Below are 11,734 nucleotides of genomic sequence, written 5' to 3'. Positions count from 1 at the left end.
AATGAGTTGAACATGCTCATGCAGGTTGGTGTACCCTCGGCTGGCCCAGATGGTCGAACATGGGTTGTTGTTTGTAGTCAGCAGTGGCAGCTAATGAGACTAAGGATGACGATGAGGAGCAACAAGGACCCCAAGGGGCGGTGGACAAGGACACTTGCGAGAAGCAATTGGTATCTTCTTCAAAGTGCGTTTGCGTGCTACTTGGTGGTGGTGTGGTCGTCAGGTCCAGTTGGTCACTTCTTACATCTGGAATGACCATGGACGAGGCCCTGTCGATGTATGGCATTTCCAGAGAGCTGTCATGAGGCACACGGACAGTGCTGGAGGGCTCTCGATAGCAGAGCTGAGGGGTAGGGTTCGATGGAAGATTACTGAATATTTGCTGGTCCTTAGGGATGCTGGCGGAGGTCCCATTCGACCTACAAACGAACAAAACGTTGATACCACCAGTGGACCACATCCGAGCCTGGGTACCACTCCACTATCAGATGAAGGAAACGGGCCTCTACTATCAAGCTTTCCTACAGGGTATGCACGCTCTCCATACCCAGATTAGTTTCCTCGTCGTAGGTGAGCTTTTCCCATACATACCCAAGGTGGACATCGGCCCCTTGAATCAAGCTTATCCACTCTTTCCATTGGAGTCCTCGGCGGCCTCGTAGACACCAGCACTCGTTATGTGTATATAGATCATTGTTTTAGGCGACGGTCAAGTCGTCTGAATAGCTCCCTCCGCCTAAAACGACGTACTAGTGGTAGAACCTCAGGCCATGGTGAGTGAATTCAATAACTACAACATGATCTCATGCCACGGTGTAGCACCGAGCCGTCCAAGCTTCCTGGCATCAACGGCCCTGCACAGGATGAGGAAGGCGTCATTGCTATCTGTGGGTCTATACGCTACTCCGTTACTACTACTACTACTACTACTACTACTACTACTACTACTACTACTACTACTACTACTACTACTGTGCTCTTTACACAGGGTGGCAGTCGAGGCCCGTCGGCGGTAACAGAAACGGCCCCATCTGAGGGAGTGAGGGTGAAGGAGGAACAACAGGAGTTGGTGAGGAAAAGAAGAGAGGCCAGAAGGGCCAAGCGAGAGCAGGCTCTGGCCGAGGAGGGCACTCAAATTGGTGCTGTTGAAGCTACATGATATGGTGTTGCTCGTTGTTACTCTAAGGTGTTGAGTGGTGTTGTGTTATAGTCAATGTGAAGGTGGCCTGTCTAATTTTAGTCTCCGTTTTTGTCATTCCCGCGCTGTATTCATCTCGGTGTGGTCCCCAAGTAGCTCAGTCGGCGGCCGACTCGCCCCCTGACAGTGGCCAGGATGCATCAGTTGTTAGCAACAGTCGACAGTACCCGTATTGGGAGCCATTGACCAACTGTGTTGGAGAGACCCCAAGGGTCCGCAGTGGTCACACGGCGTGCATCTACCGATCGAGGTAGGCAAAGTCTGATGGTCCCACTTGAAGTTAGCTGGCCAGGTTCCTCTATATTTTTGGTGGCTTCGATGGCCAGCAGTGCTTCGACGACCTCTACCAGCTGGACCTGCACAGCCTGGCCTGGTCCAAGGTCGAGGGTCATGGCGACAAGCCCAGCGGACGGGCCTCCCACACTGCCGCCTCAGATGAACTGGCGGGGTCCATGTTTGTCTTTGGTGGTAGCGGCTCCCACTTTGGGTACACCAACAAGTGTGACCTGTACGAGTTCGCCTATGATACGAGCACATGGTCATTACTCTGCGAAGTTGGTATATCGACGGTCGCTTCCTCCCTGCGGCCCACCTCTGCCACCGATGGAGGCCGTGTTGGTGTCCCTGTCAGGGGAGCTGCTGAATCAGAGCCTCCACAAGTAGTAGCAGGTATTGGTGGTCCTCATACTGCTACTACTACGGTGAGCCCGGTGGGCACGTCGTTGGTTGTACTCATTCTATCAGGGAGACTCCCCACCGCCGACGACGCTTCAATTGAGCCCAGAGATGCACGATGCGCCGACAGCACGGTATGGCCAGTGCATGGTCCAGCATAAGGAGCAGCTGTACATATGGGGAGGAACCCATGGCACCAACTACCCGACCGACATGCATAGATTTGACCTCATATCCAAACGGTGGTTTGGCGTGGCGATGACAGGCGAGCAGCCAACTGGGAGGTAGGTCCAGACCACCACAGTTTTCTGTCGGTGGTACATCCTCGTGACAGGTACCGTCACCAAGCTTTGGTACGGAATGACTGTATGTATGTCTTTGGGGGCTCGGGCACGGCGCGTTATGGTGATGTATTCGAGTTCGATCTATGCACCAACACCTGGAAACGTCTGGTCTGCTCAGGGGTGGGCCACTTCCAACAGGGCAGGTCGGTGGGTGTCCCCGCTATGGCACTGCATGCTACGGTTCCTTCCAGATACGCTCATGCGGCTGTACTGCATGACTCGAAAGTGTTGGTCTATGGTGGCAACGATGGGCGAAGGACCAACGACCTGCTCATCTTCGATATTGACACGCAGGAGTGGTCACAAGTGGGCCAGGGCAGGGCCAGGGCCCAGGAGTATCACTGTTGTTTTTCAGTTACCTGTGCATGCTCTGGAAGCCCCGCCCGGTCGGGATTTCCATGCCGCCGTGACCACTGCCCGCCAGCCTGTCCTATCGGCGTTGTCCGATCGTGGTCCGGACAGTTGGTCCAGCCCTGGGAACAGCGTTGGTGAGGAACTCGAGGCCATGGTCATCTTTGGAGGCTCCTCCGGCCATACAAGGTAGCAAACGTCCTGAGTGGCCCCGATGGCTCTTCCTTATCAGACACAACGATGCCTCTCGGTTCGTCCTGTCTTCTGCCCCACCTGTGTGCACTTTGAGCTCGGACCTCGGGGACCGGTTCTTGAAGTGTCAGGCAGCTGTGGATGGTCAGGACTCGCTTTGTAACGTAAGTGACCGGGCAGCTAGTCGCTTCCCAGAAGCCGCAATAGGCAGTGTTGGAATGTATGTTCGCCTTCCTCAGCTCAGAAGTTTCCTCACTGATTAAAAACGTTTACATACGAATTCGGGTGAAAGTGCGCATAAACCAACGAGAATCTCCTCAGAACTTCCACATTATCGCCAACGCCTGTAGCTGACCATGTGCATATTCTCCCACATTGGTAACAGGTGTTGGTCGTACCCTCATTGGACTCTTCGAAGTGGCAGCTAGTAGCCAGCAGAAGCATCCTGAGGGCCCGGTGTCCCCAACTAGCGCGGGCGATTGCTAAGGTGCCTCCAAGTGCCCATCATCTGTATGATTGCTGAACCCAGCAGGTCTCTGAATCGACGACCGGACGGTGCGGGATGCTGTGGAAACTCCCAATGAGCTCGGGAGAGGACTCCACAGGTGAACCATGACGCTATAGTCGTTCCTCTATCGATGCTCTAAGGCCCAAACCGCTACACAACTCTGCGTCTTCTGTACTACATTCACACAGACCAAGCCCTTGATCTCACCACGATGGCATGCATGGAACTATATGATCTCTTTCGAGAAGCTGCCAGGTGGGCAGCCTCCCGTTCGGTCACAACACGATCTCGTCTCTCGCAGGTATGAGCTCGATCGTTTGGCAAGTCTCTGTCACAGGCAAATCCGCATCAAGCTGAGCTCAGAATCGGTGCTCTTGATTCTGCGTGACTGCTACGACTCGGTACGCTGCCTAGCGTTATCACCGCTCAGGAAGTTCTTTGTGTGTAGATGCCCTGTTCTGCTAGTGTGAGGAGTCTCATCGAAACTTGCAAGTATTTCTTCCTTAATAATTACGCTGAGTGTGGTAAGCAGCGCCATTCTGTCCCCATCCTTCATCGTGATTTCAGCTGCCCTAGAGAGCTGTGAGACATTGGACCCCCGACTACTGTGTGAACTCATGCGTTGCATGACTGTGACGTCCCAAGGCCCCTCGCTGGGCACCGCCACTACGGGCGCCCGGTTGAACTCCCCTTCACGAGGGGTATGTAACAGCAATCGGTCTCGAAACACTAGCGCTGGCTTCCTCAGTTCTCGACTGCGTCGATGGATGGCATTCGTGTAGCCCCCAGTCCGGGCGGAGACGGTTCGGCGGCATTCGCGTATCAGCGTAGATGCCCGTTGTCTCCTATAGTGGTAGGGCCCACCTTTTAGTGCCCATGCTGAGGCTACTATAGGTAGAAGCTTCAACTATGCAATACGACATGCAGAAACTACTGCATGGTGATGATAATGATGGAGACTTCGATGTGAGTTTTGAAATTCTATACACCTATCTCAGCAGATAATTCAGGTGGTCGTCCAGGGAGAGGAGTTTAGGTGCCATCGGTTTGTGCTAGCAGCTCGGTGCCAGTACTTCGCTATGCTGATGCAATCTGGCATGACTGAGTCCCAGGAGAACCGCTTGGTAGGGCCTGTCACAAGGACCATGCTGAGAAGGTTACTCACAGGTCTTGCCCGATGAGGCCACCTCTATGACAGCAACGGGTTTCAATACTTTCTTAGAGTACGTTTACACCGGTACGACCAACATGGTCCCCCAAACGGCGATGTAGCCTCGACGTTATCACTCCAGTGGTTCACTGTGCGGCGACTCTATAAGGTACCTGGTAGATGCCTCGGACTTCTACCAGCTGAGCAACTCCCGATTGCGGTATTTCTGTGAAATAGCTTTGAGGCAGTCATTCAATGAGAGGGACGTACTGGGTGAGGCGGCTCCTTTCCACAGAACGCCTCATTCAAGCAACAGATGTATTCGAGGCCTCGGCAGCCCTGAATGTCGGACCTGTACGTCGAATGGCACTGGACTTCATCGCTGAGCATTTTACCGCAGTTGGTAAGTAGTTTAATGAATCCTGTTGGTACTGCGTTGAGATTAGGCCGGCAGGAGAAGCTCGCTTCTTTGGACAAGTCATTACTGGTGGAGATCCTGCGCTACTTAGCCGACCATCACACAATCAACAACGCTGGTGGTAAATTTTGAGCGTCTCGCGCGGAGTGTGGTATTGTAGGTATGTCGGGGAGAAGGACCCCCGTTGCATCTCAAGATGTGGAGCCCGTGATGCAAAGTCTCGGCTGACAACATTATCTCGCTTTTCACAGTGTTCACTTCAATGGACTACTTGTCTTAGTGTTGTGTTGGCACAGCAAGTCCTCAGTCGGAGAGCGACATATGAGTGGACTCTTCAAGAGTCACTCTTATAGTCGACCGCAACAAACATATCATATGAGCATCGCCGTAAGCGTATATCACCTATGAATATACATGAAGGCTTCTATAGCCATTGAGCACATCGTCTACTGCTCACATCATGTGACATGGTTTGCACTTCTATAGTTAACGTTGACTTCGTCTTACCCTATCATCTACATCATCATCACCATATAAGCTTGACTTTTCAATTCTCATGCTTTGTTTTGCATTCGAGTGTAGTTGTGGTGGGTGGCTCGTCGCGAGTTATATTGATGCATTACGGATGCAGAATTTCAACACTTGAACGTTTAACGTGTTCAAAAATCATCAACTTCGCGTTGCATCATGCGCCATGAGTTGTACATTTTCGCAAAGCGCGTGAAACTCCACTGTAGAGGTTTGGCCCGTATGATCAGATGTAGCTCACTACTCAGGAACGCAATAACACTCATACTGGTGTGGCATCTATCTCTTCGTAAAAGTGTATTGTTACAGCAAAAATTGCCGGTTTTATCCCACTAGGATATCGGCTCGTACGAAATGAAGAGATGAGCACCCAGATCGAGCAGCACGCAGGAAGCTGGAGCTATACACCCTCTATACACAAAATCATTAAATCATATAGCAAGGCCATCGTGGGTGTAATTGCACAGGCGTATGACCGTTACTATCTCGCATCATATTAACATCACATAGGTCTGAACATAACTATCTTATAAGGAAAACTAATCATCACTAGAGCTCACTTGTTCTATAAGAGAACTGCCAATCACTGTTATCGGAACTTCCAGCATACGAAGCAATCTGTTACAAGCGAACGTTGGTTGTACCGAAGAATCAGTTCGCTACCTACCAGCCTGATGAGATTCTCAGCGCCGAGCTGATGAGCATAGTGCAGAGGCGTGCTCCCAGCTCTGAGAGACTATGATATTCGTCAGCCACAGCATGCACATGAAAACTCACGCAAAATTGTTATCGCCAACAGTGATCGAGTAATGAGTCCTGATGGTTGGATCAGCGCCATTCTCCAACAACACTTGTGCAACGTCGTATTCAAGGAAGCTCACGGCAAAATGAAGGGGAGTCTCACCATCCTGAAAAACCAATCAGTCTAGCACACGAACAACTGTCTTATTCAGATGGGGAGAACTGTGCTTCGAGAGATCAACAGATCGTGATGGCCACTCACCCCGTCCTGTCCGTTCGGTTGCGCTCCATGTTTCAGTAGTGCACGGATAATGTCAAGTCGAGCAGTAGAATCACAGTCCTGCCGAGCGACCGCACATATTAGAGGACTGGCGCCCTCCTAAAAACGACTCTATAATATCAACTTCCTTAAGAGAGGAAATCCCACCCTCGTTGTGAGCTTAGTTGTGTTAGCTCCATGTTCCAGCAGCAAATCCACGATGTTACTGTGGCCCTTGTATGCGGCCCAGTGTAGAGCTGACCAGCCCAACTACACAGACAATCGTGATGAACAACTAGTGCAGTTGCTTACTTCATCTGTCGAGTCTACTTTCAAAGTTGAGGTCCCCACACTGTCATGGAGAATATCTTCCATCCTGTCCAGCTGCCCAAAAATTGACGACTCGATCAAGGATTCGATGTCGTGCATTCTCCTCCCGACCGCTGTAAGGGAATTATGGAGGCCCGCCTTTTCAGCTGAACTCAGATCTTGACCACTGTTTAACGTGGAGAATAAACCTACAAATGTCGAGTCCGGTTGGTGCGAATACGTGTGAGAGCTTCACCTCGTCTTTCCTCCTCAAGTGAGGCAATATCAAAATTATCAGATTTCGGAGTAGCTCGATAAAGCGCTTCCTGAGTGCCCACGCTTTACGAACCACACACCATCATGCACGCACCTGGCCACCCCCATTCTGCTGTATAGTAAAATTTCTCCGGTCTCCTGAGGCTACCGTCGATTCATCACATGCTGATTCAATTGGTGCATGAGCGTCTGCTTGTTCCCAAGGCGCCCGAGTGTTGCCTCTGAAAAGCATACGCTGTTTCCGATTACTAGCGTCTTATTCTCACTCTATGTGAACCCCCATACAGTGGTACTCTTGATCATCGGGATCTGCATTGACATGCACATCGGGCGAGCGAAGAATAGATAAAATTTCCTCGTCGCCGTTGTTGTGCGCCAACTGCACAGCTTTTAAGAGCTGAGATCAGATGATGTTGGATATCACGACAGGTGAGTGAGCACTCACTTGCTCAGTACTGATTGACGGCTTATACCGTATAAGGGCCTCCACAGCGTCCTTCTGCTTTTGTTGTACAGCCAGGACCAAGGGTATACGGCCACACTAAAATCAATGAGGAATACGATGGAGATCGGAAACGTCTGCACTTCATCAATGACTCGATGCTGTATATATCTTCTCACTGCTATAAAACGAGAGCCCAAACTTACGGTGTCCTCGGCGTTAAGATCAACGCCCTCTTCTACCAGAAGCTCTACTGCGCCCGGATGCCCGTTCACTGCAGCAAAATGGAGGGCGGTTTGACCATTCTAACAAGGGGCGCCTTGACTCGTCATCTAATCAGCACTGTATTCACCTCGTTCGCTGCTCGAGGATCAGCTCCACGAGCTATCAACGTCTTAATCTCAGAGAGGTTGCCGGCCGATGCGGCCAGCTCGAGATCAGTCCAGCCTATCAAACCACGTCTTATACCACACTCAGAGTGTGCGGCCGAACTGACGAACCTGACATCGCCATCACCGCAGCAGGGATATATTTCCAAAAGGCTACCTCATAGGCTGATAATGAACAGCAGGGCGCTCAGAGCCAATAAGACTACTGACACCAGGGGTCATAGAAATGAGCGGACGAGGGGTGAGGGACACGACACCGCGCATCCGTGAACAGAGTTTGGGCATTGACAATGTCATCCATATACTTACAACGACAAGCGTGAATGTGCATCAAATATAATGTATGAAATTCGCCGACATAAGCGCAGGTGTCGAAGACAAAATCCCCCGGAAAGCCAGAAAAAGGTGTGTATGCGTGCAGAGGAACACTGGCATAACTTTGTCCTCCTAATATATTAACAATTGGAATAAGGGTTCTCTCACCGCTATTGTCGATCCGATTCGAGATGAACCAAAGTCTCACAGATCAGCACGCACGCCCATGCGTGAGTATATCATTGGTAAGCTATTGATGAGAATGAACATCAACATTGAACAGCTCAACATGTAGTAGTTATATTATAGGAAACATCCACACTGTTATCAAACGGTGATTCGAATGACCCGATACCCTCCACAGTGGAGCTCTTCCCGGGGGCTCCCTGCTGTTCACCATACATCGCGATGCACCCTACGCTGTAGATGCGGCCAGAAGCCCAGCATCATTACGGATGTGCATAAGATGCTCACAACCTGAGGACGGCTAGCGATGGCGGACCCCATCATCACTTACGTCTCGATTTCTCATCCCGAATAGCGGCGTCTACGTCGGAAGGGAGAGGTCCGATGGAGTCCAGTATCTATTCAAGGGTCGTCTATGTAAATGCCGTCAACTAACCTGAGCCGCGATATCCCGGCGTTCCAGTTGCATGGCGAAGTGCATTGCCGTCGAACCAGACCTGAACGCCCTAGATGTACAAATATCACGGATTGCAAGCCTTACGATATTTCGCGTCCTTCACCTTGGCATGATAAGTGACAGATACTCAATGACTTGATCGCAGGATCAGCACCGTTGTCGAGGAGTGAGCGAATGACCTCCAAATCTCCACCACAAACTATAGCCGTATGAAGACAAGATAAGCCACTATCCTGTTTGCAGGGATATTGCCATAGCACTCAAGTACTGCTTACTTTCGCTATCAAATTGGGATTGGCGCCATGCTTCAGCAATAGTCTCATGAGGTCTACTGCGCCCACTCGAACTGCTTCGTGGAGTGCCGTCCTCCCCTGCAACACGACGAGATCGGTCGTACACCCCGACGGATCCCGAACCTACCCAAACTTCCTTGTCGACTGCAGCCCCGTTATCAAGGAGGAATTCAGCCTTGTACAAATGGCCTCCTCTGACAGCAGAGAACAGCGCTGTTTCCCCACTCTGAAGGGACAGATTAGATAACCCCCCGCCCTGGACGCTCCTACCCAATCGACAGAGTCCACATGTACAGGTATAGCACGATTATCCTCAGGCCTCATAAGATCGGGTCGAGGGGCATCGTCAACCACAAACTTGCATATATTGAGCAAGTACTCGTAAGCCCGACTGATAGCCATCTGGATGGCCAGCGCTCCTGGATACTCGGAAACCTTGCGACCTGTCTTATCCCTAACAGATAGTAGATTCTTGAGAGCTGGTCAAAAACAAGCATTAGAATTCTTAGGCTGTAAAGGCGCTACTGCTACCCTCACGCTTTCGATCGATCGTGTTATACGCGATATCTTTTCCAGAAGGACCGACGTTTTCAACTATCTGACGTACATACAAAAACCTTCAAAACCCGAGTCGCGATCAACAACCGACCTCGTTAAGGACTTCTTCGTTGTTACCCTCCACCGCGATTCTTATCGCCGTATCGCCAACTCTGCAAAATAACCGAAATAACAGAAAGGACGATTCGTGATGACAACACGCTATTACCCGCTGCTAGACTGTGTAGGATCAGCTCCCTCGCGGAGTAGCTCACGAACGAGATCGGGCCGACGCCATAGAGCTGCTCGAACCAATGCTGGTCGGCCGTACTGAAGCGACATCATAAGAAGACTAGACGGAGATTGCAGAAGGTGTGGTATGTCGATAACAGCTTATTATCAGTATTACAGAATCAACGCCGGTGCTCAGGTTTTCTCTCAGGCTTTGTATCATATCCCCTGCCTCCCCGGTGACCTCCTTCTCTGCTTCGCTGTATCGGTCAATAGAGCCACCATCCTGAATGCGACATCAAGTACTGGTAGTAGTAGTAGTAGAATCAATTGTGTTATTACATGTCTTTCAAAGGCGTGCGCCAGTCTATGTGTGTCCGTGGCTTGATGGCTGCATCCACCAGGATGGCACTCGCCACTATGATGGTGGCAGAGGTTGCCGTGATCCTTACGACAGCACTGATGAGACTGGAAAAAATGTCTATTTCTTATTTTCCATCAGCAATTCATACTACCTTCTTTACGGCACACCGCTTTGAAGCATCACGCGGTCGTCGTCGAAGGCCACACGCATCCAGATCGATCCATCCCTCAATATCTGACACCGTGCTCACATGCACCTATCAATGACGTCATGTATACAGGACATAGGAGAGCAAGGAATGCGGAAAGATGGAGAACACATACGCAAGCAAAGGTCGGTTACTTGGATATCTTGCGTGGTGAGATCATCGCTGAGGGGGGAAGGATACCAGAATTCGAACGACGAGGAGGGTTCTCGACTGGACTCATATGAACGCCTCTGATGATGACCACAGCCTTTTCGGCAGCTACCGAACCCACGTGACTGTAACGGAGCGAACAGGAGTTGCTGAATCCTAAGAAGATATATGACGTAAGATACCAGTCTCAGTGGACGAATCTTGCGCTGTAGGTACCGTCCTACCCAGCGTGGGAAAATAGGCACATGGTCAACTACATACGTAGCTGCCAATATAAAAATTTCGGTAAATTCTCCCTGGTTCTCGTACTGTACATTTTTACTCTGAAGCGTGTGTATACTTCTACAATCTGTTGAGCTAAGCGAACAAACTGCGATGAAACTGTTGAGCTCAGCTGAGAAAAGCGAACATATATTCCAACCCTAATTCTACCTGCACGATGGCTGTAGGAGATGCGTGATGGTTGCAGTAGGACGCAGCGTATTTGACAACATGATGAACAATCAAACTTAGATAAAAAGTCAACACTCTCTCAGCGTCTTGACTCCAATTGAACATAAATATCGGATTGAAGAGTGCTTCCAACATCGGGAATTCCTCCTTTCAATGAGCTTTAATGTCACAATTAATCATAAAATGAAGTTAGATTACTCAGTGGTGCCATCAGCCACATAACAACGATGGGAACGTACTATCGCATCCATGTGGATACCACCATGCCGATCACTATTATATCTAATAGAGAATAACTATCACGAATTGTGAGTCACAAGATCCATCGGACCAGCTTGAGTGACAAAAGAAGCTACCGCAACGATACGGGTATCGCGAGGTATTCCTCTCTGCTAGAAACTCCATGGGCAAACGGGAACTAGCTTGCGTTATTGTGCAATTACGAGTGGTTCTTGATGTTAGACTCTGTGAGAGAGTAACAGCACAGCTTAACTCGATACCTTAATAGCAGAGGGTAGAGTATAATAGGAGTGACAGAGAGCGGTCCAGTGCGTGGAACGTAGGCCAACTCTAGCAGAGATACTAATGACTTCTTTCGAAGGCATCCTAAGCTTTACGAAAGCTGGAGTTTCGATTATGAGGAAACGGCTGAAATGGTTAGAGACTATCTTGTGCTCTTGAGTTTCCTCAATAGTACTGTCGACAGGACATTATCATAAACAACCACGGTGGTTGTTGACCAAAATAGATATGTTCCTCA

At 50.1% G+C, this 11,734-nt stretch overlaps 4 protein-coding genes across 4 annotated transcripts in view; 3 read left to right on the top strand and 1 right to left on the bottom strand.

The window, feature by feature from the left end:
* Nucleotides 1–12: 12 nt before the first annotated feature.
* On the top strand, nt 13–662 carry Pmar_PMAR025880 (hypothetical protein; the record flags this gene model as incomplete). Its single annotated transcript, XM_002766727.1, has 5 exons — nt 13–24; nt 78–170; nt 224–350; nt 394–528; nt 571–662. 5 exons carry the CDS (start codon nt 13–15, stop codon nt 660–662), a joined length of 459 nt encoding a protein of 152 aa, XP_002766773.1.
* A 143-nt stretch (nt 663–805) lies between these two features.
* Pmar_PMAR025879 (kelch repeat protein, putative) lies at nt 806–3,246 on the top strand (the record flags this gene model as incomplete). Its single annotated transcript, XM_002766726.1, has 10 exons — nt 806–887; nt 1,002–1,139; nt 1,295–1,448; nt 1,491–1,899; nt 1,943–2,157; nt 2,208–2,360; nt 2,409–2,523; nt 2,573–2,757; nt 2,801–2,904; nt 3,146–3,246. The coding sequence occupies 10 exons, from the start codon at nt 806–808 to the stop codon at nt 3,244–3,246; spliced, it is 1,656 nt and encodes a 551-aa protein (XP_002766772.1).
* A 233-nt stretch (nt 3,247–3,479) lies between these two features.
* Nucleotides 3,480–5,078, top strand: Pmar_PMAR025878 (hypothetical protein; the record flags this gene model as incomplete). Its single annotated transcript, XM_002766725.1, has 12 exons — nt 3,480–3,523; nt 3,570–3,669; nt 3,717–3,792; nt 3,836–3,969; nt 4,017–4,121; nt 4,163–4,234; nt 4,279–4,392; nt 4,436–4,536; nt 4,588–4,691; nt 4,735–4,821; nt 4,865–4,954; nt 4,997–5,078. 12 exons carry the CDS (start codon nt 3,480–3,482, stop codon nt 5,062–5,064), a joined length of 1,095 nt encoding a protein of 364 aa, XP_002766771.1. The 3' UTR covers nt 5,065–5,078.
* A 712-nt stretch (nt 5,079–5,790) lies between these two features.
* Pmar_PMAR025875 (ankyrin repeat domain containing protein) overlaps nt 5,791–11,734 on the bottom strand; it is a gene marked incomplete at both ends in the record, with an annotated part of 11,007 nt that continues 5,063 nt past the window's right edge. The window contains 9 exons of the mRNA XM_002766724.1: nt 5,791–5,876; nt 5,925–5,982; nt 6,032–6,092; nt 6,142–6,272; nt 6,368–6,484; nt 6,533–6,634; nt 7,598–7,696; nt 9,014–9,109; nt 9,159–9,257. Coding sequence (XP_002766770.1) covers nt 5,791–5,876; nt 5,925–5,982; nt 6,032–6,092; nt 6,142–6,272; nt 6,368–6,484; nt 6,533–6,634; nt 7,598–7,696; nt 9,014–9,109; nt 9,159–9,257 — 849 coding nt within the window. The remainder of the gene's footprint in view (nt 5,877–5,924; nt 5,983–6,031; nt 6,093–6,141; nt 6,273–6,367; nt 6,485–6,532; nt 6,635–7,597; nt 7,697–9,013; nt 9,110–9,158; nt 9,258–11,734) is intronic.

The sequence above is a fragment of the Perkinsus marinus genome (assembly GCF_000006405.1).
Source record: "Perkinsus marinus ATCC 50983 genomic scaffold scf_1104296972058, whole genome shotgun sequence".
In the NCBI taxonomy this organism is placed as follows: Eukaryota; Perkinsozoa; order Perkinsida; family Perkinsidae; genus Perkinsus; species Perkinsus marinus.
The sequence above is the reverse complement of the archived record's forward strand: the minus strand, read 5'-3'. Positions and strand labels throughout refer to the sequence as shown.